The sequence below is a fragment of the Pelophylax lessonae genome, assembly GCF_965119305.1.
Source record: "Pelophylax lessonae genome assembly, chromosome: 10".
In the NCBI taxonomy this organism is placed as follows: Eukaryota; Metazoa; Chordata; class Amphibia; order Anura; family Ranidae; genus Pelophylax; species Pelophylax lessonae.
In genome coordinates, this window is record NC_138777.1 from 162,240,508 (window position 1) to 162,267,511 (window position 27,004).

Here is a 27,004-nt window from a genome sequence, read left to right on the forward strand (position 1 = left end):
TAGTCAAGATTCAAGGAGCTGTGTCTGTCAATGAACGTAATAGAAATATGGTGCTGGGAGAAATGTGTTAAAGGAGTCTATCCAAACCTTTTTTGGCTAAACTTCTCTGTTGGGTCATGGGAATGACCCAGAATCAACTGACAGTGGGCTAAAGTCAGCTGTCCTCACAGAGCTGCTCCAGGCTCTGGAAGGATCTTGACAATGATGGGATCCCCCCAGATGCCTGACCAATAACTGGTTTAGCCTTTCAGCCTACTGTTGAGAGCCTGAGCCAGCTGCTCCTGCCTACTCTTCAGCAAGAGCTGGATGAGCAGAGCACAGTGACTAACAGTCACTGCTCTCAGCTCTGAGTGAACTGAGCGATCAGTGGTTATGTGATTGCTCAGTTCTTGGGCTTAAAGCCGGCAGGGGACAGCTTGCAGCATCGCACCGATGCTGCAGCAGAGAGGTGAGAATCAGTTTTTTTCAATCCCACACTTCTCCAATAATAAATTAAATAAATATTAATAAAGTGAGCACTTTCTAGGGTTCATTATCTGGTTTGAGGTTGATCATGGTGATGAATCTCTACCATTAAACTGGCTGGTAACAAAGGGGCGCCCAGCAAGAAAAAGGCCAGGAGTTCAAAAAAACCTCTGTGTATTTCTATTTTTAGGAGCAGCTGAAATTAAATCCTATAATCTTGGTTAGCAACAAGTGAATTAAACTTTTGTTCCATACCAATCATGCAACCCAGGGTGAAGATTACCTCTACTGCCCGTCATAATGCTTCTGTAACAATTCTTAAGAGTTTGGAGCAAAAACTAAAACATTTACTTTAACTGCAGAACATGACTTATTTATCTGTTCGAATTGTCTATCTATTTATATTTTTAAAAAAATTGTCCATCGAAAGAACCCCACATGGTTTCTAAAAAAACTCTAAGACACGTAGTAAGAAACAACACTTGTATTTAAAAAAAAAAAAAAAAAGTCACTTTAGATCTTCAAATGACAGCTAGCATCGGCCTCCATCATACAGTCACAGCAAATCACTTGTGGAAAACAAATCACAAAAAAAAATATTTTTAAAAACTTTTTGTTTGTAAACTCTTCTGAGCTTATTCCATTAGGCAGTGCAAAAACCTTCCAGCAATAACAATCAGTTTTAATTATTACTGAAGTCTGAAGTTGTTGCACTGTCTAAATGTAAAAAAAAAAACAATTGTTTTCATAAAAATTACATAGAGGGTGAAAAGCTTTTCCTTTAAAAGTTTTACTTGACATAAATATTTTCCCATTTCACTATTTTTAGGTGAATTTGGCAACCATCCCATGGCGAGTGCAGACAGCTCCGGGTGACCACTCTGTGGTAAATTTGAGACGTTGCTTGATCGCCATTGTTTCCCTGAAGGTTAGCTGCTGTGGAACCTGTCTCCTTGCACTTCTCCCCTCCACAAATGAGCATGTATGGCGGAGTAGATCATTCATGTTCAAACAGTTCTGCCTGACAGTGACTGAATCATGCTTGAACACCTTAAAGCCCCCTCCATTTCTACTTGCACCTTTAGAGGGAATCTGTAAAAAGATGTGTGTAACCATTTCTTTTTAACATGTTTATCAGATGGATAAGATATTCAAGCGAATATTCTTTTGGAGCTAGCCATACTAGTGTGTAATGATAGTCGTTTAAATAAAGCCTACAGCTAAAAAGTCTATAAAGATTTGTTATAGACTACTCCATAGTTGTCCAATTAGTTCAATAAGTCATGTTTTGTTGTTTGCGTGACTTAAATACCATTTCTTTTACTCTGAATAGCAAGCACCTCTTTTAAATGTACAGTTCCAGCTCATGGGACCTCCAGCTCATGGGACCACTCGCACCTTGGCATCAGTGGCACTTTGTTTTTTTGTTTTTATCAGCCAGTAATCCAGAAGTCTGTATTCAGCCATGTGGCCTCCATGAAATGATAGAACGGTTTGTCAGTTTTATTTTGAATGAAGTGGAAAAATGCACTTGTTCAAAATGTTCTTGGCGTTCAGGCTTTGAAAGTCTCTTACATGCCATACAACAGCTTAACATTTCTGGTTCTTCTGATTTTCAAGTTCTTGTAATTTATTTCCCTACCACTTCCCTCTTTTGCTCCAGTCCTTAGGAGTAAAGTGCAGACATTTGGAATCTATCCTGAGAACCCTCTTCAGCATAGCTCTTTCGTGACCTTCTACAATGTCTTCTGAAAGTGTAAGAATGTACTGACCCTGCAAGAAAAATATATGCTCCGGTCATTGAGGAAAATAGTCATGCTAAGAAATACGTTACAATACAGTCGTGGTCAACTTACACGATACAAGTGGCCTTAAGTGCATTCCGGATATCACCAAAGGGCTGCACATAATATGCAGTGAGTATAATGCCAAAGAAAGTTGTCAGACTACAGACATGCAACAGAACAGAGAATGAAATTTACAGGCAAGTCAAAATTCTGTTTATCCTAATCATATAGTACAGGACACAGGCTGGATTATCAGACTCTGAGATGTACCCAAGCAATGAATCAGAGGAGTGGGCAACAAGAAGTGTCAATAGGCCCAACAAAAACAGGAAAAAAAGTCAAAGAACTAACTCAAGAGTGCTGCTGAGAAAACCTTGTGGCCAAAGGCTGCATCTGCAGAGGTCTGGACATCTACCTTATAGAACTTGGAGGAAGGCATGAACCAAAAACCAGGTGGTGGCCTGATTAGGCTGGTCAACAGAAGCTTGATGTCATAAAGCCCAGGAAACTCCAACAGATCATATAGTTTGCGCACATAGAGATAATGGTGATACATAAACTCTTGCGATTAGACGTCTTATTGATCTAGCAATTGTGGGCTTAAAAAGAGGGTATCCTTTATGAAACCCAGTTGGCATTACTAAAATAGAGTCTGTTTTTCGAACTGAGACAGTGGCTTTCGGATGAACCCTGACAGCTATGACCATGTCCAAGCAGTGGAGAGCAATTAACTTTGAGATGCATTGGAGCAGGGAGCAAAGAAGGAAGGACAATGCCCTCATTAAGGTGGAAGGCTGAACTCACCTTGGCTAGAGAGGTGGCTCTTCGATTCAAGACCACTTTATCCTTGTGAAGAATTAGGAAAGGAATGAAAGAGCGGCTAACTCAAACAAATCTGACAGATGTGACTTTGCAGGAGCAATCACCCAATGAGTTCAAAGGGTGGCTTCTGCACGGCAAAGAAAACCAAAACTGAGACCCCAAGGAAGCACAAGGTGCTGTAATAGTTGCTTGATCCATAAGAGCCTTTGAATGAAGGTTCTAAAGCGAAAGAGAGGCCAAAGGGTTCTGGAAACGGATGGATACCCCTGAAACCTGTCCCTTAAAGCGGAAGTAAACCCAGCCATTTAATAGTTTAAAAAAAAAAGAGAGTTAACATTCCTGGCATGCCCGAAATGCTAGCTGTCACATTGGTTGTGCTCTCAACCAAACTGTCAAATGGCCGGTGTCATAATGAATCACCTACAGCATCATGGCAGTTGCAGAATAAACAGAGGCAAAGATGGCAGCTTCCTTGGCTGAAAACGATAGGTAGGAGGGTTTACTTTCACTTTAAGAGTACCTAAAGCGATACTAAGCACACACTTTTGGATTTACATTGTCCTTTCAATTTCTGTAAGTGGATGATGACACTGTAAATATTTTAATTAAAAAAAAATCATCTAAGTATCTTTTTATCTAATCAATATACAATTGTCACATGACCCAGATCTTTCCCAGCCTGTCTGCAGGGAAACATAAGCAGGAGCAGCTTCTAGTCTTCTGCTACTGGTCACATGTTCAAAAAAAAAAAACAAAAAAAAAAACAGCATTTGGAATACAGAGTAAAAATAAATTATTTATATCAATAAAACGGTTATAAATTATCACACAAATATGTATTTGAAATCAAATTCTTTATTATTATTATTAACATGGTGTGGCCAGATTTTTGCCAGTCATAGGCACCCCTCCAGCCTGTGTCTTAGAAGGGAGGTGAAGCCTCAATTAATCTACATGTAATATCCTACATCCCATTGTGTTTAGCTGGTTAGTGGGCATAGAGGAGGGAGGGAGGGAGTTGGCTGTCGTTTACTACTGTGTATATGCCTACATGTGTGACTCTATAGTCACATGGGCTACTCAGATGTAATAGGGAGGACATACTCAGCATAGAAACTCACTGAAAACTGAGCATGTGCAGAATTGCCACCACAGCTGCAAAATCCCTAGCTGAACTGGGGATAAGAACAAAAGGTGGAGATAGAGAAGAGTAGGATCAACTAGGTTTTTTTTTTGCAGAATACAGAAAATTAATCTCATAGTGACTGAGTATGAACAGCATGTAATACAGCATTTATTGATAGTTTTTTATGATGTACGTTTAGTGACACGTTAAGGCCAAATGTGGGTCAAGTACTGACTGTAGGAAGAACAACTTTGAACTAGGCTACCATACAGAATCTCACAGAGGGATATATTTTTGATGGGAAGGTATTTTAAAGAGGCAAGTTTTTTTTCTTGGAAGAAAAACCTTGGCCTGGTCTAAAATACCCAGTCTTAAAAATATTTTAAAATGAGGGGAAGACTAAAAAGCAGACTTTTAAAGGCTGATTTCCTAGTTGAAGGCCTGAGGAATCTGTATAGTCTGAACATTTGCAAATAGTTTTTTTATGGGGATGAATCCCTCAGAAGAAGTCATCTAGATATGCCATGACCTGAATGCCCCAGGTTCTTAGGAGGAGCTTAGGGCAGCTGCAAACACCTTTGTGGAAACTCTGCAAACTGATAATAGTTTGAATGACAGCAGAACAAATTGAAAGTATTTGTCTATTACTGCGAAGCACAGCAAGCGCTGATGAGGTGGGTAGGGTAAATGGGAAAGTGTAGGTAGGCATCATGAATGTCTTCTGATGCAAGATATTCTCCTCCTTGTCTCAGAGATGCATTTACTGACCTAGGGGATTCCATGTGAAACTTTGTAACATAAAAAGGTAATTTTGGGGTTTTAGGTCCAGAATAGGACAAATACGCCTATTGGATTTTGGTACTGTGAACAGGTTTGGACAGAATCTTTTGCATTTTAAAGGAACCAGAATGACCACTCCCTGGGACAAGAAATGGTTCTGGGCAGCCTGCAAATATGACTTTTGGTGGGTTTGAGATAAGAAAAACCGTGAGGGGGCAGAGTTTGACACTCTATTTTGCACCCTTCATAAAGCAACTGAGTGAAGCCAAAGGTCAGGTATGTCTGGGACCCAGAGGGATGCAAACTGCAACAGACATCCCTTACTCTTAAGAGTGAGGGTGTCCCTTCATTGTGAAAAGGGCTTTGGGCAGACTTGGTGGACTGTGTGTTCAAAGTCTTGCGTCAAAGGAAGGGCTGAATTCTTGCTTTGAAAATGAAGGCTGGAAAGAGTTAAGTGATGTTCTTTGTTTAGAGGAGGTAAAAGCCCCCGAGCAAAGGGGTTTTGTAGCCTTCTGTTGTGGAAGAAGGGCTTTTCCTTCTGGGACCTCCTTTTTGAACTTGTCAAGCGCATCACCAAAGAGACTTGTTCCTTCAAAGCACATATGTGTGAGGCAACTTTTACAGCCAGCTTCATTCTGTGCATATGGACAGAAATGAGCCAATGTGGAAATTCGTGACATGACTTATTCTAGGGCATCAACACAGAATAGTGTAGCAGAAGGCAATGTGTGTTCATTTTTGCACCAGAACTTGGTCCTGGAACAAAGGATCCTGTTGATTGTTCATTTCCCTAGTCCAATTAGCTGCCATTTGATAAACCAAGATTGCAACTACAGAAGTACTTTATTCGTCATAAATTGCCCCTCCTATTTGTTCATAAATGAGGAATGCCTTCTTAGATTTTACAGGTCTCTTACTATTATCCAAAGAGGGATGGTGAGATGGACTCAAGTGTACCTATCCTGAGGTGTTTGCACACAACAGAAGTGACCATGTCTATATTAGAAAGCAGTTGCCCGGGTATCGTGTTTAGGAGCCTGAGGGCAAGGGATCATTCACAGCCTCCTCTAGCACTGATTCCAGGTCCTCCTCATTTTACGCCATTTCTACCGCTTCTAGAGTGAGTAGATTCACTTTTAACTTAGGTAGAGAAGGTGGACATAGTTGCAGAGAAATTCTCCTTGGCAAGATAGGCAGCTTGATGTGAGCTGATACTGCTAGAAATGGATGTAGAGCTCTGGTGCAAGGGGAGCAACGTCACAATGATTTTCCATCATTGCTATCAGTGAGGATATTCCCTTTTGGGGTACTCACGGCGTTGGGTGTGGAAATGGAGTAAGCACATCTATAGTAAGGTGAACAGTGACCAAGGTTTTGACTGTCTTGCAGCAAAGTCATTGTGGCTAATAGGCATGGGGAAGTGCCTGAGTATATTATAAGGTCTCTGGGCAGAAGTTATGGTAGAGGTGCCACCTGTGGTGTGATGTGATGTAACACCTAGTCATCCACCTGTGAATAAGCTCTGAATAGTGGAATTTTTACCACCAAGTGGAAAGTTTAATTGCTTGATAAGTGAATAAACTTAAAACTGCGGTGTCATGGATTTGATTCAGGTTTTAGGGGCTTTTGCCCAGGGTGTGCCAAGCAAAGCTTTTCCAGTGTCCAATCACCTGAAGGTCGTAACCTATTAACCCGAGGTCTATGAATATCACACTGTGTCCTGTACTGTGCGATTAAGATAATGACTTTGACAATCTCATGTTGCATGCCTGCAGTATCAGCAATATCCATTATTACAGATCTGAGGTTAAAAAAAAAAGAAAACGTCTTCTCACTATCTGCAGAGGCCCCAAGGGCTGTACAGTAAGTGTGCCAAAGGGCAGCAGGCTGACCACCTGGGCTTTGCATACTACCAGACTCCTGGGATAGATCTAGGCATCAGGGTACATGCAAATAATTTGCTAATATTAAGTATGAATAACTTAGCAATGGGCTAAGATGGAAGGATTTAAGTTTAGAGATTTACCTTGTAATAATTGATGAGATTTAGGTACTGCAGTGTAGATATAACATCTTCCTTCTTTATGCTGGTTATTTCACTAATTTCACTATAAATAAAAAAGCCCATATTAGTACATATAAACAATTTTTTCTCATTAGGGTAATTTCTGTATTATACTACATCACCTGTACACATCACTCTATGGCTTATAACGTTCATCATTACATCTTACTTAATAGTGATCTGTGGTCTTTCTCCAGTCTCAGTCTTCAGTTCCATGAGGATTTCCAAGATTGTCTGAGACCAGTAGCTACGGTAAGATAGAAGACCCAAATCCGAGAGTGGCTTCTCCGGCGTGCCCGTCTTTCCCTCTACTTTAGACAACTCATAACCTGCCAGAAGTAAGGAATTTAGTAAGTACATTTCAGATGAGTACACAAGACCCAATAGACTAAGAAGTGTTGTAGGCTACTTACTGAATTCTATAAGTAGTTTTCCATATCCTCTTCTTTGGTAAGGTGGTAAGGTAAGTATACAAGCCACGTTATAGTCCTCTGTAGACTCTTTCTCCTGGAAAGGTCAACAGAGTAGAGAGTGGTAAATGTTCTGTGTTACCCTAACTATTTTAGAGTACAGCTGAGCTTCTTGGTGCAAGGGGTTACTATTAGCACCACATCCCCAAAATAAACATGTACTGTGCCTAACTTTCTTATAATAGTGGGACTGTTAACAAACCAGAAAAAAAGGTTTTCAACTATATAGTAAAAGAAGTTACACTATATTACAGCTTCAAATAATAATTACACAAAAACATTATTAGAGGACAATTCCATTGTAATTGCCTTCTAACAATATGTATTTTGCACACATTTTAAAATTCAGGTTTATTTATCTTGTTTCTCAGCCACCCCTAACTACATAGGAAAGTGCCTGCAAATGCCACCCATAACTGTATAGCATTTTTACCTATTTGAAAAATCCACTTCATATACAACATTTAGAAACGGTAGAGCTGTGTCTAATAGATATAAAAATAAATACAGAGTAGCTAGTTACAGTAATCCAGTGGGATCAAAGCTGTACCTGCAGTATGGTATGGACACACCACTGTGCTGGGCTGCGGGGAGGAGACAGTAAGCACAAGCCAATTACCTCAATGTGGACAGGTGTTTAGGGATGCCTGAGGGATGGTAAAGCAGTGTTTCCAAACCTTTTTTCAGTCAAGGCACCCTTTACAATTATGCACAATCTCGAGGCACCCCAATTTAAAATGTAAAAAACAAAACAAATAGTTTTACATAACACAGCGACATCCCCACACGGGACACCCAACATTAGACATTATTTATTCTTCCAAAGCAAATACACCATTGCACACTGGTGCTGATTAGAGTATTCCAATGTTTCTCTTCTCCCTCAGTTTCTCTCCCTCACTCAACTAATATGACCTCAGTGCTGATGGAGAGGGGCTACCACAAGGATGGCGTGCAGGCTAGGCTTGTGACGGTATCAGATTTTCATGCTGCGATTAATTGATTAAGGTTTTGCCACGGTATACGGTATTATCACGGTATTCTATTATTAAATTTAAATTATTAAATTTCCACCTCACTTCAATTTCATTGCTGAATTTAGGGGCTTTGGTTCACTTATGCACATTATTATATAGTCTGGAACAAAAAATAACCCCTGAGGATTGGGACTTTCAACGGCAAGAACCAGGACTTGAGTATGAAAATATATAAATTTTATTACACGTATTACAAAGATGAAACATACATAATCACACATAAAATATATAATAAAAACAAGGTCATAGATACGTCTTGGAACCAAGAGGGTCTGAGGTGTCTGGATCGGACTAGACGCGTTTCGGTCCAATTGCCTTTCTCGATAGTCCAGAGAACACCAGAGCTCAGACAGATATGTAAAACCTCTGTGGAATCCAGGACGTGAGACCAAAGGGATGGGCCTTGGTGGATGAGAAAAAGGCCTTCAATTGTCTATGGCCGCAAGTAGTATACGCCAGTTTGGCTGGGTCTATGCAAGATAGGCTCAGAACAATTTATTAATGTTGTATGGGCTTCCAAAAGGAGATTTGAATGGTTATAAGCCAAATACACAGTGGTTTGGCAAATGACAGTGAGAAGAGAGCTCCACGATCAGAAATTCCCACGAGGATCTCCAAGGTAAGGTCAAAAACACACAGATCATCTGTGAATTAGTAGTAGAATGGAGGTGTCCCCCGATAGATATATATATATTGCCGCCATTACTCACACATACAGGGCTGTACAGGTCAACAGGGATGCAGTGCTGGATACGTCCCAGCACTATATATCTATCTCTTCTCACTTTCATTTGCCAAACCACTGTGTATTTGGCTTATAACCATTCAAATCTCCTTTTGGAAGCCCATACAACATTAATAAATTGTTCTGAGCCTATCTTGCATAGACCCAGCCAAACTGGCGTATACTACTTGCGGCCATAGACAATTGAAGGCCTTTTTCTCATCCACCAAGGCCCATCCCTTTGGTCTCACGTCCTGGATTCCACAGAGGTTTTACATATCTGTCTGAGCTCTGGTGTTCTCTGGACTATCGAGAAAGGCAATTGGACCGAAACGCGTCTAGTCCGATCCAGACACCTCAGACCCTCTTGGTTCCAAGACGTATCTATGACCTTGTTTTTATTATATATTTTATGTGTGATTATGTATGTTTCATCTTTGTAATACGTGTAATAAAATTTATATATTTTCATACTCAAGTCCTGGTTCTTGCCGTTGAAAGTCCCAATCCTCAGGGGTTATTTTTTGTTCCATATTCATTAGGGATGTTGGCAAGATTCCAGGTTTAAAACACAGAATCCGAATTTATCTTTTCTGATTATTATATAGTCAGTCAGTACAGACTCTGTGAACCAGGCCTAAAATAGGTCATCAAGCAGTGTATGGCCTAACTGGTGATAACTGGTCCTGGCACTCGGCTCCGATCCGATGGCCTGGTCATTAAGAGGGCAAATCCTTGTGGTCAAGAAGTGGTTAAACCTGAAGGAGGTGTTGTTTATAAATTACTTTACTATTGCTTTAGGCCTGGTTCACATGTATGCGGGTTGGTGGTTGACATGTATGCGGGTTGGTGGTTCACATGTATGCGGGTTGGCGGTTCACATGTATGCGGGTTGGCGGCCCACATTTGCACAGGCATAGCAGCCCATTGATTTGAACGGGCTGCTATGCCCTCATTTTCTGCAGAAAAAAGGTGCATGCAGCATTTTTTTAAAATTCAGTGGCCTTGAAATCCATCCTGCTTTTGCACCATGCGACTAACCTGCAGTTCCTGCTCTGGCAAGCTTTCTGCATTTTTTGTATACGTGGGCAAGGCATTTAAAAACAGTTTGCGTGTGCAGCAACGGCAGGTAAGTCGCATGGTGCAAAAGAAGGATGGATTTCATGGCCACTGCATTTTTTTAAATTCTGCATGCACCTTTTTTCAGCTGAAAACGCAAGCATAGCAGCTCAAGCCCATTCACATCAATGGGCTGCTATGCCTGTGCAAATGTGGGCCCCCAACCCGCATACATGTGAACCAGGCCTAAAGCAATAGTAAAGTCATTAATTGGTTAAACCTGCAGGAGGACCGGTGTTTTTATCTATTAATGACTTTACTATTGCTTTAGGCCTGGTTCACATGTATGCGGGTTGGGGGCCCACATTTGCACAGGCATAGCAGCCCATTGATGTGAATGGGCTTGAGCTGCTATGCCTGCGTTTTCAGCTGAAAAAAGGTGCATGCAGAATTTAAAAAAAATGCAGTGGCCATGAAATCCATCCTTCTTTTGCACCATGCGACTTACCTGCCGTTGCTGCACACACAAACTGTTTTTAAATGCCGTGCCCACGTATACAAAAACTGCAGAAAGCTTGCCAGAGCAGGAACTGCAGGTTAGTTGCATGGTGCAAAAGCAGGATGGATTTCAAGGCCACTGAATTTTAAAAAAATGCTGCATGCACCTTTTTTCTGCGGAAAATGAGGGCATAGCAGCCCGTTCAAATCAATGGGCTGCTATGCCTGTGCAAATGTGGGCCGCCAACCCGCATACATGTGAACCGCCAACCCGCATACATGTGAACCGCCAACCCGCATACATGTGAACTGCCAACCCGCATACATGTGAACCAGGCCTAAAGCAATAGTAAAGTCATTAATAGATAAAAACACCGGTCCTCCTGCAGGTTTAACCACTTCTGGATCGCAAGGATTTGCCCCTTTAAAGACCAGGCCATCGGATCAGAGCGCCAGGACCAGTCATCACCAGGTAGGCCAGACACTGCTTGATGGCTATATAATAATGTAATGTGGGCTGCTATGCGTGTGTGTGTGTGTATGTATATATAAATATATATATATATATATATATATATATATATATATATATACAGTGGGTACGGAAAGTATTCAGACCCCCTTAAATTTTTCACTCTTTGTTATATTGCAGCCATTTGCTAAAATCATTTAAGTTCATTCTTCTTCCTAATGAATGTACACATAGCACCCCATACTGACAGAAAAACACAGAATTGTTGACATTGTTGCAGATTTATTAAAAAAGAAAAACTGAAATATCACATGGTCCTAAGTATTCAGACCCTTTGCTCAGTATTTAGTAGAAGCCCCCTTTTGATCTAATACAGCCAGGAGTCTTTTTGGGAAAGATGCAACAAGTCTTTCACACCTGGATTTGGGGATCCTCTGCCATTCCTCCTTGCAGATCCTCTCCAGTTCTGTCAGGTTGGATGGTAAACGTTGGTGGACAGACATTTTTAGGTCTCTCCAGAGATGCTCAATTGGGTTTAAGTCAGGGCTCTGGCTGGGCCATTCAAGAACAGTCACGGAGTTGTTGTGAAGCCACTCCTTCGTTATTTTAGCTGTGTGCTTAGGGTCATTGTCTTGTTGGAAAGTAAACCTTCGGCCCAGTCTGAGGTCCAGAGCACTCTGGAGAAGGTTTTTGTCCAGGATATCCCTGTACTTGGCCGCATTCATCTTTCCCTCTATTGCAACCAGTCGTCCTGTCCCTGCAGCGGAAAAACACCCCCACAGCATGATGCTGCCACCACCATGCTTCACTGTTGGGACTGTATTGGACAGGTAATGAGCAGTGCCTGGTTTTCTCCACACATACCGCTTAGAATTAAGGCCAAAAAGTTCTATTTTGGTCTCATCAGACCAGAGAATCTTATTTCTCACCATCTTGGAGTCCTTCAGGTGTTTTTTAGAAAACTCCATGCGGGCTTTCATGTGTCTTACACTGAGGAGAGGCTTCCGTCGGGCCACTCTGCCATAAAGCCCCGACTGGTGGAGGGCTGCAGTGATGGTTGACTTTCTACAACTTTCTCCCATCTCCTGACTGCATCTCTGGAGCTCAGCCACAGTGATCTTTGGGTTCTTCTTTACCTCTCTCACCAAGGCTCTTCTCCCCCGATAGCTCAGTTTGGCCGGACGGCCAGCTCTAGGAAGGGTTCTGGTCGTCCCAAACGTCTTCCATTTGAGGATTATGGAGGCCACTGTGCTCTTAGGAACCTTAAGTGCAGCAGAAATCTTTTTGTAACCTTGGCCAGATCTGTGCCTTGCCACAATTCTGTCTCTGAGCTCTTCAGGCAGTTCCTTTGACCTCATGATTCTCATTTGCTCTGACATGCATTGTGATCTGGAAGGTCTTATATAGACAGGTGTGTGGCTTTCCTAATCAAGTCCAATCAGTATAATCAAACACAGCTGGACTCAAATGAAGGTGTAGAACCATCTCAAGGATGATCAGAAGAAATGGAAAGCACCTGAGTTAAATATATGAGTGTCACAGCAAAGGGTCTGAATACTTAGGACCATGTGATATTTCAGTTTTTCTTTTTTAATAAATCTGCAACAATGTCAACAATTCTGTGTTTTTCTGTCAGTATGGGGAGCTATGTGTACATTCATGAGAAGGAAGAATGAACTTAAATGATTTTAGCAAATGGCTGCAATATAACAAAGAGTGAAAAATTTAAGGGGGTCTGAATACTTTCCGTACCCACTGTATATATATATATATATATATTTTAGAGCTGCACGATTCTGGCCAAAATGAGAATCACGATTTTTTAGCTTGGAATAAAGATCACGATTCTCTCACGATTCTCTGTGTAACAAAAAAAAAATTGGGATAACTTTACTGTTACGTTTTTTCTTTTTTTTTATTCATTAAAGTCTATTAATTGCGTTTGAAAGACTGCTGCGCAAATACAGTGTGACATAAAATATTACAACAATCGCCATTTTTTTCTGTAGGGTCTCTGCTAAAAAAATATATAAAATGTTTGGGGGTTCTAAGTACTTTTCTAGCAAAAAAAAAAACTGATTTTAACTTGCAAACAACAAGTGTCAGAAAAAGGTCCAGTCTTTAAGAGGTTAAACTTCCTTTCTCCCTGGCAGAGGGAAGGAAAAGATACAATGTAATCATTTTTGTTTATAGTTACTGGGAGACTTAGGCTCCGTTCACATGTAGGCGTTTTGGGGCGTTTTTGGGGCGTTTTTCTGCTCTAGGATCAGCTCTCAAAACGCCCAACAAGACAAATCCTATTCATTTCAATGGCCCCTGTTCACATCTGAGCGTTTTGACGCTGTATACAAAACGCCCAACGCTCAAAAAAGTACATGAGCTTCTTTTTGGGCAGATTACAGGCGTTTTCCATTGATCTCTATTCAATCTAAAAACGCCTGCACAAAAATCGCGGTAAAAATCGCGGTAAAATACGCCGCAAAAATCGCGGTAAAAAACGCGCGAAAAACGCTACGCTCAGGTGTGAATGTAGCCTTAATGTTGAAAGGAGTTAGCTGTGTGAGTGAATGAGTCATCCAGCTCACTGAAATGTATCCATTCTAAAGTCAGGCAGACTTGACAGAGAAACTCGGTATTTTAAAAATGCCACAATAACAATACCGTGGCTATGCAATACCGCGATATATCGAATTACCGAAAAACGGCATATGTCTAGTGCAGGCACCCAACATTCCCCTTATTAACCGATGAAGTCATTGGTTGTTAAGACACCAGCAGTTGGACGGTTGCAATGATGCACAATGAAAGCCTGTGGCAGGCTTGATCCATCTGCTGGCTTGTATGCAATTTTTAGGCATTTTGCCAAGACACCCCTAAAATAACCCGAAGGCACCCTGGTTGAAAAAGGCTGTCCTAGAGGTTTTTATACTAAACTGTTAGGTTCAAGGAATCTAGCTACTCTTCTCCTAAGAGAAACCAGCTAGAGACACCTTGGGGATGTTGAGGTCGCTGGCACTGCCTTTACTCTCTCCTCCTGGAAGGAATACAGCCATTAAAGAATAATTATTACTTTTACCATATAGTTGGAAACATAATTATTACTTTTACCATATAGTTGGAAACATAATTATTACGTTTACCATATAGTTGAAAACATACTGTAGCAATTTAAAAGTCCCATCCTTATTAAGGGATTTAGTACAATAACCATTTTTGATTGCCTTGAGAAAAGGGTTATGGGAATTAATGCAAAAATCTTCTATTTTCATAGAATTCTAAGGGCTACACTTAAAAGTCAGGTCCACTGAGGTCCACAAAACCCAAAGGATGGAGTAAAAAGTGTGTCCAGCAAATGGAAGACAAAAAAAGAATGAAATACCTGGCAGAGTAAAATGTCTGCAAATCCTCATGAGATGTGGATCTCTGCACAATTTGATCCTACAATGTTATTTTTTTTATTTATCCAAGTCAATACTGCTTTGCATTTGTGCACCAAAAGGTTTGATCATTACGGCTGGTTTCACACTGTTGTGGTGCATTAATGTGTTCAATAAGGCAGCATAAAGCCCCAAATAAAGGTTCATGCAATTTTTTTGTAACAGTGCACCACAACGCATAGTAGTGTGTCACTGTGCTTGTAGTCTGCTGCAATGCATATGCATTGGCAAAGTGTGCTGGGGTTTAATTAAATAATGGCACCACAGTACTTCAATGGCACAGTGTGCGTTTTCACACACTGTTACATGTGCATTATTGCAAAGCAACAGGGTGAACCTACTCATAAGATGGCTTGATACTTTGAACCTTGACACCATTTTGGAAAAAACAAGGTGGAGATATCAAGTGGAATATCACTTCTCAAGTTAAATCAGATGATCTCCTCTGTCCAGCTGTGTTTAAACTATCTTAGCAGATCCTCCGAAACGTGGGTAGCGTTGTTCAGACTCCATTTACACTTGTGCACATTATAATGAGAGAGCACCACAATGCATGGGATATTTGCACTGTTATTCATTCTTAAAAGCACCCTAACTTACCTATACAATGTACAAAACAATGCATCTGCACCTCACCACACACCAACAGGTGTGAAAGCACTGTGCATTGTAGTAAGAGACATTTCCCAAAAAGAGTAAGGGTGCTTATTTTTTGTGTGTTGAGACTAGTTACTAATAAATATATTTTTATTTCTTTGCACTGGGGTTATGTTAAGTGACTACTTGAAATACTGATCTCTCTTTTCCCTAACAGCAGGTGGAGGCTTGTATTGGGAATCCTATACTATTGTATGTTCAAGAATTCTGCCTCGAAAATCATAAAATACACAAACAAATTACAGTTAAAGCATATTGTAAACATTTCTCTCATTATTAGCTAAAGGTAACCGCAGATAATAAAACATCTGAATATCTTTACAGCTTACAAGAATACCAACCTTCGAGAAGTAGCCAACAATATGGAAACCTTTTGAGTCGTATTCAGTCATAATATAAAAGAGGAAGGGATCTGTGTCATAATATAATGTTTTGTGGTCCAAAAAGCATTTTGCCAAAAGGCACAAATTCTGAGAATAACTCTGAAATTAAAGAAAACAGTTAACAGTAGATTAAAGACAGAAAGGAGGCAACAGTATATTTCACAGAAAAGTGACAGCCAGACTCAAAACCCGATTCCCCAGAGGGCTAAGAATTTCTTTAGCAACAAACCCTTGTTTAGTAACATATGACTTATGAAACGTCAAGAATGAATGAGTGTAGTGGTTGCGTGAGCAGAGCAATCACACACAGCTGCGTTGATTTTGTGACAGGAGCGCGTGGGGAAAATAACTGCATAACCCTGTAGTTGGGGGCGGGTGGGAGTGGGTTTGGGTGTGGAGGCTGTGCATGCCATCCATGCTGCATGTTACCCTAAATATGGGCGTAACATGAAACATGGTCTGAAAGCTGGGGTTAGCTTTTAAAGTGCATTTCCACCTTTGCAGCCAAATTGGGATAATACCTACTTTGTTACATGTTCTCATGCAAAATATTTTAAAAATGCTGCTAACTTTCTTAAAATACCTTGCTTTCCCTTCCATGTAATGTTAAGAAGGGGGATGGGGGAGTTAGGTTTGTCATAATTAACCCCTTCTGTACAGTGCTGGCAGATCTTTATCAGTTGTAACTAAGATTTGAACAGTATCTGTCCTAACAAAAGGTTTAAAGCCTCGTACACACTACTAGTTTCAACCCAGCGGGTTGAACAAAAAAAAAGTGACAGCTCAGGTTGGAGCCACTGTACTAACAATCTGATGTTAGTACAGTGATCTATCCCCTGCTGCGCTATTGTGTTCTGTAAGAGGGACGGCCCGCCACCACAACACTCTGGTCAGCGCTCTCAGCCGTTGACTGAGAAGCGCTAATCCGGAGCCGGTTGGCTGGCTTCTGTCCGACTGGCTGCTGTACACACAGGTGGAATGTCGGACAGTTTCTACAGAACAGGCTCATGCCGACAGACATTCGGCCCATGTGTACTAGACTTTAGGATCTCTAGACTTGGTGGTACATTATATGCTAATGCAAGTTTCCTCAGTGTGTCCACACCTCTAACTACACTTTGAAATTGTTCAGAACAGCTAGCAGTCCTATGTATAGACTTGCTACAAAGAAACAGCTAGAAAGGTAAAAAAAAAAAAAAAACTTTTAACAATTAATTTTAGGTATGCTTTGTGAATAGGAACACAAACATAGTGGGGGTTTCTTACATTTGATGGAAAAAATAAAATTTTATAGTCATTATCTGTCAAACTTGTAATTAAAAAATGGCACAAACTATACATTCTCTACTAACTGTCAGAGCTCTCTCTAAAATGACACTATGCCCAATCAGAATAAAATAAAATTAGCAAAAAAAACACCAGATGGTTGTCTTAAGGGCACGTACACATGGGCCGAATATCAGGCGGTATCAAGCCTTTAAGTAGGAAACCAGCCGACATTCGGTGTGTACAGTAGCCAGTCCAGCTTCTGTCTAAGTGGCATGACCAAAAAAGGTCTGCCAACTGGAGTCTGATCAGTGCTCTCAGCCAATGGCTAAAGAGTGCTGACCTGTGTATTCTGGCAGGAAAAGGGGGCAGTCCCCCTGTCAGAACACAATAGCTCAGCAGGGAGATCGCTATACTAACATAGAATTGTTAGTACAGGATCTCCTTCCAAGCTTTTTTTTTCGTGATGCTCAGATATGACTGAAACAACGGAAATTCAATGAATAAATGAGGTTGGCCAAGAACAGTTAGGCTAGATGATCCTGGAGGTGGCTCTACCTGACTTGCAGCTTCTAATGCACAATTTAAGAAACTTTCAGTTTGCAGTGAAATTAGAGTAAGCATTTTCAGTAGAGAAAAAAAGCCTGTACAACTGTGACAGACTGAAGGCAAGCCTGGAGAACATCTTGAAACAGAGAAATGACATAACGGGCTACCCCATATGACATTGTTTAAGTACACTGATTGAATGCTCAGGCCCACACACAGTCACATGGGGAGGTCATGTGCACCCTCATACCCAGAAGCCCTGCTCTGTTAGGTCTGGGGGAGCTATCTGAGGTTAGCGTCAAAACTGAAAATTACTGAAGAAAGCCCTGTAGTTTGGATTACCCATGTTTTCCTGCCATGTCCCTAAATACCCAGGCTGTTCCAAGTACATTCTGATCCTAGATTTACATAAATAAAATAGACCTGTACTTACCTTATTTTTACGTCCATCTATTTCAAAGAAGGAGATGGTCCCTTTCCTGTAAATTTCATTCCCTGGCGGATGTCTCAGGTTACATTTGGTCTTTGAAAGACAAAAGAAAGGATCAGCATTACTGCATAAAGGACAATGACTAATTTATAGTGGGAACAAAATCTTCTGCTATACGAAAAGAAAAAGTGGTATTGCCCACATCTACCAATAAGATTAAAAAGAAAACTGTAGGGTCTGGCACCTACAGACTTGGTAATAGAAAGGCTACTCAGGTAATCTAGAAAAGAAACAAAATTGTTTGGAAATGCGGTAAGTCGAAGCACTGTAAGTACTACTTGTTTGAATACTGGCTAATTTTACAACAAAAAGTTGTGTTTGTATTGATGTGAATGCACCTAAAAACTTGTAATGGATATTGGCATCTTAATAAACTTGTTACTTGATTTAAAAAAAAAAAAGAAAACTGTATGGTACTTTTTATTCTTTTAGGTTGTCTATGTTTTTAAAGTGGAACTTTACCCATAACATCTTGATAAAAATAATGTACCTTAGCAAGAATTATACATTCCACATTAAGGTCCCTTGCACATGGGCGTCATAATTTACTAATGTTTACTCAGGAACTTGAGACGCCCATGTGCAAGGGGCCAAAAACTGTGTGTAGAAAAACATGATTAATGTTGAGTATAGGCAAGCAAAGGTGCGTAAGCATATAGACAAGTAAAATTCTTCTTCATTGCCAGTGGTGTAATATACTCATTTATAATCACGTAAACATGCCGACAGACGAGTAAGCACGTGTATGTGAGTAAAATACTGCACTCAAATGTAAAATTTTCTATTTTTGTTTTTTTGCTTTGTGTGCAATGCTGTATTACTAATCTTTACTCAGCTGTGTGCAATGTTCAATAGACAAGAATGCATCTCCATTTCAGATCAGTAAAAAACTCCTGTGTGCAAGAGGCCTAATATTTATGCTACCAAAATTGGTGTGCTGTACATTGCCTCAAGCATTGTTCCTGTTTCTTCTTGCCTGAGGCTACCATTTTGCTGAAGATCAGAGCCCCTGAGCAGCAGTAAATCTTTAGACTCTCAGTGGATTGGCCTTTACAAATTTAGCACAATGTCTAAAAATAGAGATCAACTGAGCATGCGCAGCGCAGTGTGAGATGGATACTGGATTTACAACTTAAAATATTCAATAAGAAAGTGTTCACGTGTTTCAAGTACTGTAGCATGGAGAGGGGAAATTATTTATTCACTTAATACAGACACATGGAAACGCACGTCAGGTTCAGAGCGTGTAGAGGGAGACACTGAGTGAGCGTGGTGTAGGAGCAGACGGTCGGCTGTGCAAGGAAACCAGGACCGTGACACCCCACGGTGGTGGAGGAGACGGCAGGCGCGTGCTGAGGACCGGACACTGACAGCAGGCAGGTGGGAGAGAGACAGTGGGACTGTGAGTGGACGGAGGATCGGCTTGTGCAACCTTGCAGGGAACAAATTGGGGAGACAGCAAGTGCCCGGCTGATCAGCTGACCTAGAAAGCCGGCGGGGACCTGACAGGGTTGATGCAAGAGCGGGATTGAATGGAGGAGGCAGCAGGGGGCCCCCGAGGCTGACAGGTGAAGTGGTAGGCACAGTACAGGAAGGAGACAGGCTGACAGGGGGAGGCTGCAGGAGCCGACAAGCAGTTCAGGGGCAGCAAAGTAGGAGGACTGGGAGTACCTTAGAGACTGGGAGTACCTGTGCAGGGTAATTAGGTACTGCAGAGTAACTAGGTACTGCCGAATGACTGGGTACTGCCGAATGACTGGGTACTCAAGATAACCGAGGGGTACTCAAGATAACCGAGGGCTGCAGAGTAACCGAGTGCTGCAGAGTAACCGAGGGCTGCAGAGTAACTGAGGGCTGCAGAGTAACTGAGTACTTGAGTAGTGTGAATACCACAGTGTTGCGAGTACCTGAGTGTTGCAAGTACTTGCGTGGAGTGACTGCAGTGTTGTATACTACTGAATAACTGTGTGTGACTGAGGAGTAACTGTTTTCTGAGAAATAAGAGTCAGGAAGCTAGTAAACTGCTAATCAGAGTAAAAATCCCAATCCCCATTAGATTAGTGGGTACAATGCCCGGCGGGTGTGGAGATGCAACTCGGTGTACATATTGTGGCATGTATGCCTTCCTTGATCATCCGATCGAGAGTGAATACAGCTGCACAAAATGTAAGCATGTTGCTTCCTTGGAAGTTCAGGTCATGAATCTAGGGAAGAAACTGGCAACACTGAGAAGAAACCCTATACTTAAGGAGAGCTGGGAATATACTTGGCAGGTGCCAGCACAGAGGCGGGTGGAGATACAAGGGTGCAGGCACCAGAGCAGAGTAGTTGGGTGACAGTTAGGAAGGGAAAAGGGAAAAGAGTCAAGGAAGCTGGTCCTGGGCTGGAACATCCCAATAAATACGCCCTGTTGCGTGATGTTGGGGAAACCAGTCATGGACCAGCATTGCTGGAACAGAGCGACGCCCCTGTCAGGGGAAGAACTCCTCCAGTGAAGGCGGGAGCGAGGCTAAGGGTAAGGGAAGACAGGTTCTGGTGGTAGGGGACTCAATTATTAGAAGGACAAAGAGAGCATGTAGGTACTATAGATGACATGAATGGGATGACGCCCTGGGGTCGTGCAAAGCTGTGTCCCCTAGACTTTCTGACAGGCTCACCCAATTGTTCATCCTACACCGAGCATATCTGACCCCTATCGGCCAACAGAGATACCGCCCTGAGCTGTCACCTAATTGCCCAATGTGCCGGACGGCTGTGGGCACCTTTTTCCACCTCCTTTGGAGTTGTCCCCAGCTCCAGGGGTACTGGAAACAAATTGTTACATTCCTTCATGACAAAATGGGCTCCCCGGTACAGCTGGTCCCCAAACAATGCCTACTAGGTATATACCCAGATGAGGACATTGACAAAAGCCTACTTATTCTCCTGCAGACCACACTGTTTATAGCCCGGAAGTTAATTGCCCGACGGTGGATGCGCGATTCCCCGCCCACATTTGGTGCATGGAAGGCTGAGATCAATAATGTCCTACCGTACCATAAACTTATGTACAAAAACAGGGGAAATCCACCAAGATATGGGATAGGTGGGTCCAGAGTCCGGATACTGGGAGCTGAGACACCCCCTGTTAATGGTTGTGATCCCCGCAGGTGGATGTTTCTCCTTTGTGTGTTATGTGCTCGTTATGTGAAATGTTATGCCCTAATGACGCGCATTGTTTTGATTGTGTTTATATGCATGGTCCTAGTTGACACTTGTTGATTTTGTGTGTCCATTTCTGTAAACGATGTTCATCATCTATTTGTTTTTTTTGTCCAATAAACCCACTGGTTTGTAAAAAAAAAAAAAGGACAAAGAGCAATCTGTCAAAAAGACTGTAAGCGCCAAACTGTTTGTTGTTTACCGGGCGCTCTGGTTGGGAACATCACTGATCTGGTGGACAGATTATTGGGTGGGGCTGGGGAGGACCCAGCTGTCATGGTACACGTGGGTACCAATGACAAAGTTAGAGGGAGATGGAGAGCCCTAAAAAAACGATTTCAGGGACTTAGGAGCTAAATAAATGAGTAGGGCCTCCAAGGTAGTATTCTCAGAAATACTACCTGTACCTTGAGCCCCGCCAGAGAGGCAGCGAGAGATTAGAGAAGTTAACAAGTGGCTGAGGAGCTGGTGTAGTAAGGAGGGGCTCGAGTTCCTGGAGAACTGGGCCAACTTCTCAGTCGGCTACCGGCTCTTTAGTAGGGATGAACTCCACCTAAAAATGGGGAGGGTGCAGCTGTACTGGGAGAGAAGATGGCCGAAAAATTAGAGGGTCTTTTAAAATAGGCGATGAGTATGTAGATGTAGAATTAGCCAGCGGGGAGCAAGGTTCAGCGGGCATTATTGGAAGCATTAACGGTAGGGTGACCGGAGATCCAAAACACAAGGTAGGTAGACTGACAAATCAAAAGTGCAGCCTCATAACATCTGATGAGGATATAGTATGCAACCGGACAAAATTACAGATTTGTATACCAATGCTAGAAGTCTGACCAACAAGATGGGAGAACTGGAGCTGCTAATGTATAAGGATTTCGATTTTGTGGGAATTTTGGAGACTTAGATTGACAGCTCTCATGATTGGCTGGCAACCATTCAAGGGTATTCCTTTTATCTCAGAGATAGAGAGGGTAAAGAAAGAGGAGGAGTATGCCTGTATTTCAAGAACAACATGCAAGTGAATATGAGGGACGATATCACGAATGGAGCTAGGGAGGAGGTAGAATCCCTATGGGTAGAGCTTCAAAGGGAAGGTACTATGGGGAAGGTCATATTGGGCGTATGCTATGGGCCCCCTAACCAGAGGGGGGAGGGGGAGGCGGAGCTCCTATCACAGCCTGGAATGGCAGCAAGGATAGGAAATGTCATTATAATGGGGGATTTTAATTATCCGGATATAGACTGGGCATTAGGAACCGCACAATTATACAAGGCTCACCATTTCCTAAATATTTTATAGGACAATTTCATGGGTCAGATGGTGAACGCACCGACTAGAAACAATGCTTTACTAGACCTACTGATTACTAACAATACAGACATGATCACGGATGTAGAAATACGAGGCAACTTAAGAAACAGTGACCACAGGTCAATTAGTTTAATTAAAAATCATAGAAATAGGAAACACAAGGGCAATACAAGGACACTGAATTTCAAAAGAGCAAACTTCCCTAAACTGCGCTCTATGCTAGATGATATAAAATCGGATAAAATCCTAGGAACAAAGAATATGGAGGAAAAATGGGAGTGCTTTAAGAACATGCTAAATAAAGGTATTGGCCAGTGCATTCCACTGTGGAATACATTTAAAAGAGCTAAAATAAACCCTGGGTTGCTAAACACCAATGTAAAAATGCATATAAAAACTAAAGAAAAGGCCTTCAAAAAATAGGCTGAGGGGACATTGGCCGCATTCCAACATTACAAAGAATGCAATAAGAAATAAACATAAAAGTGAAGTCAGCGCCTTAAAATAAAATACTTAATCAGCAGCTTGCAAACGATGTGAATATACAAACATAAAAAACATGTGAAAAAATAGGTTGTTAGCGCAATAAGAAATGTAAGAGCGCAATCAAGGCAGCTAAAATAGAACACGACAGGCACATGGCGGAAGAGAGTAAAAAAAAAAAACCTCAAGAAATTCTTTAGGTATATAAATAGTAAGAAAGTGAGGCCAGAACACATTGGCCCCATAAAGGACGACAAAGGGAATCTATCTGTAAAGGAGAGAGAGAAGGCAAAAGGTGCTAAATAAATTATTCTCCTCGGTCTTCACAAGAGAATTGGGGGGCTACAGTAATCCAGCTTGTAATGTTAAAGTTAATAACACATCACAGGGAGCACCCGCATGGTTAACAAAAGACAGACTCAGAACTAGACTTAAAAAACTTAGATAAGTCACCGGGACCTGATGGCTTACACCCGAGGGTCCTTAAAGAACTCAGCCAGGTGATAGCCAAACCATTGTTCCTAATTTTTATGGATAGTCTACTAATGGGAATGGTACCAGCTGATTGGAAAAAAAGCCAACGTGGTACCAATATTTAAAATAGGGCCGAAATATATCCGTGGGTATTACAGGCTGGTTAGCCTAACATCAATAGTTTGTAAGATATTGGAGGGGATGATAAGGGACTATATACAACACATTAGTAATCAAAATGATATCAAGTTAGTAGAAATCAGCATGGATTCATGAAAAATTGCTCTTGGAAGACCAATCTATTAACCTTCTATGAAGAAGTGAGCTGCAATCTAGATAAAGGAAGGCCTGTGGATGTGGTGTATCTGGATTTTGCAAAGGCATTTGATACAGTTTCACACAACTGTTTACTGTACAAACTAAGGTACATAGGTATGGACCATAGAGCTGGCTTCAGGGGCGAGTCCTAAGGGTGGTGATAAATGGGGAGTGCTCGAAATGGTCTGGTGTGGAAAGTGGCGTCCCCCAAGGATCTGTCCTGGGATCAATCTCCATATTTACGGACAAAACTAAATGAGGCAGGGCAATCATTTTTACGCAGGATGTGGAAACCTTACAAGAAGGCTTGAACAAAATAATGGGGTGGGCATCTACATGGCATATGGGGTTTAATGTTGAAAAATGTAAGGTAATGCATTTGGGTGCCAGAAATACGAACACAAGTTGCTCACTAGGAGGAGAGCCTTAGGGGGAATCCAAGATGGAAAAGGACATGAGGGTCCTAGTAGACAACAAGCTCAGCAATTGCATGCAATGTCAAGCTGCTGCAAGCAAAGCCAACAGAATATTGGCATGTATTAAAAAGGGGATTCAATCCAGAGATAAAACGACAATTCTCCCACTCTACAAGACTCTGGTGCATCTCGAGTATGCCGTCCAGTTTTGCGCACCGGTCCTCAGGAAGGATGTGCTAGAACTGGAGAGAGTCCAGAGAAGGGCAACAAAACTAATAAAGGGACTAGAGGATCTCAGCTATGAGAAAAGACTAGAAGCATTGAATTTATTCTCTCTGGAGGAGAGACGCTTGAGAGGGAATATGATATTAATGTACAAATACCGTACTGGCGACCATAGCATAGGGAACAATCTATATAGCGAAAGGGAATATAAAAAGGACTCGTGGCTAAAATGAGAAGAAAAGCGGTTTAACCTTAAACTGAGTAAAGGGTTCTGTACCATTAGAGCAGTAAGGATGTGGAATTCTCTTCCACAAGCAGTGGTGTCAGGAGGGAGCTTTGATAGTTTCAAAAAAAACTATTATATGGGGACCTTAACGACCACAACATATAGGGGTATACAATGTACTATTGACATAGAAACACACACACATCAAAGGTTGAACTGGATGAACTGGTGTCTTTTCAACCTCACCAACTATGTAACTATTAGCATGCACCATTACAAATTTTTAATGTGCTGAATACCAACAGATGCCACAGCGCACATTAATATGTGTTGATGCTCACTGTGAAACAATGTGTTTTATGATGCATGTTGACGTGTTCATATGTTTTAAGACATGCTTTGAAGCGTTTCCATTAATATCAATGGAAGGTGAATGAAGGAAAATGCATAGGTATAAGAGACCACAGGAGAAGCCTGCCTTCAAGCCCTCCCTCTGAAAAATCTGAAGCAGAGATATGAGGTGATGAGTCACTGGATTATATTGTATTTTGTGTGTAAATTAATCTAATTTTTGAGTGATGTGGATAACAGACGTTATCAGCAAAGCAGATAGGGAGAGCCTGAAAAATGTTAAAACATAGTGTCTTTACCTGCTGACCAGAGAAAAAAGTATATTAGTTGTGTACATAATTAAGAAGTATACACAAAATTACAATATCTTTTGAAAAATAAGTAAATATGTAACTGGTTGCTAGCAGTAGCATACCTTTTGTTCATTACAGCTAGTGAGATTGTTTTAACTTACCAGGTGTCTCTGCAAACACTTAAGACTCTTGACATATTTGAGGCAGAATTCACATAAGTAAAGGACAGGTAGCACAGTCAACTCTTGAGGGTATGGAGAGAAGTACCAAGGCTTGAGGCGGTGACGTCCTAGCTCAATACATTCAATGTTCTTCATGCGAGTAATAATGTCATCGTGGCTGCGGTCAGACACCAAGCTTCCCGTCATTCGTGGAGCAGAAGGGATTCCATCTGAGCTATCCTGGGAGTCCTAAGGTATGCAAGACAGATTTTGATGGTAACCTAGCCTTCAAACAAACCATAGTTATTAAAATACATCTTTAAAATAAATGACAGTTGGGCAGATACTTAATTTATCATTAACATGTTACCCTAACAATAAATCCAAACAAGTCTGAATAAGCACTGTGTGACAATATTACCAATTGATAATTCCACACCACCAAAGTGACGCGATCAATTTATACAGTGCTTTTTAAAAAGTATGCATACTCCTTGAAATTTTCCACATTTTGTCATGTTACAACCAAAAACATAAATGTATTTTAATGGGATTTTATGTGATAGACCAACACAAAGCAGCACATAATTGTAAAGTGGGAGGAAAATGACAAATGGTTTTCAAACTTTTTTTCAAATACCTGAAAAGTGTGGCATACATTTGTATTTAGTCCCCCTGAGTCATTACTTTGTAGAACCACCTTTCACTGCAATTACAGCTGCAAGTCTTTTTTGGTATGTGTTTACAAGCTTTACACATCTAGAGAATTACATTTATACCCATTCTTCTTTGCAAAATGGCTCAAGCTCTGTCAGAATGGATAGAGAGATAGATTCTCAATTGGATGTAGGTCTGGGCTTTGACTGGGCCATTCTAACACATGGATATGCTTTCATCTAAACCATTCCATTGTAGTACTGGCTGTATGTGTAGGGTCGTTGTCCTGCTGGATGGCAAACCTCTGCCCCAGTCTCAAGTCTTTTTCAGACTCTAAAAGGTCTTCTTCTAAGATTGGGAGAGAATTTGAAGGCGCAAAGGCAATGTCTCTTACTAGAACAGCCAGCAGCCACAAAACAAGTGGCTCAACGCATGGAGGCAATGGGTTAAAAGTCTAAAAAGTACAAACACTAGGGCAACTGGTCCAGGTGCTGTAGCTGGCTCTGAAGATAAGACAAGGAGCTTGAGAAAGGAGTGCACATGCTCCATTGCAGCACAGCACATGCTCCGAAACGCATCGCACTGCATTCTGGTCCAGCTGATGTCACTCCGCTCCAATGCAGTCCTCCACGCTGCTATCCACCAAGGCTGCGAGAGACAACAGCCGACTTCCTCCTCCTCTCCACCGAAGTACACACAGCCGTCCATAAGGCGACTGTGCGTATCTATCCACCCTCTAGCATCCAGGACTTTTTGCCTAGGATGTGTTTGTTTTTATTGCTCATTCTAAGAGTCGCCCCTTA

General features: G+C 41.5%; 1 protein-coding gene across 2 annotated transcripts in view; it reads right to left on the bottom strand.

Moving 5' to 3' along the window:
- Positions 1-2,098: 2,098 nt before the first annotated feature.
- Positions 2,099-27,004, bottom strand: part of KAT5 (lysine acetyltransferase 5) — a 64,173-nt gene continuing 39,267 nt past the window's right edge. For both annotated transcript variants that reach the window (XM_082270696.1, XM_082270695.1), the window contains 7 exons: positions 25,545-25,793; positions 18,031-18,120; positions 15,741-15,881; positions 7,459-7,552; positions 7,215-7,374; positions 7,007-7,088; positions 2,099-2,238 (listed from right to left, as the gene is read on the bottom strand). In XM_082270696.1, the coding sequence (XP_082126822.1) occupies positions 2,104-2,238; positions 7,007-7,088; positions 7,215-7,374; positions 7,459-7,552; positions 15,741-15,881; positions 18,031-18,120; positions 25,545-25,793 (951 nt within the window). In that variant the 3' untranslated portion in view covers positions 2,099-2,103. The remainder of the gene's footprint in view (positions 2,239-7,006; positions 7,089-7,214; positions 7,375-7,458; positions 7,553-15,740; positions 15,882-18,030; positions 18,121-25,544; positions 25,794-27,004) is intronic.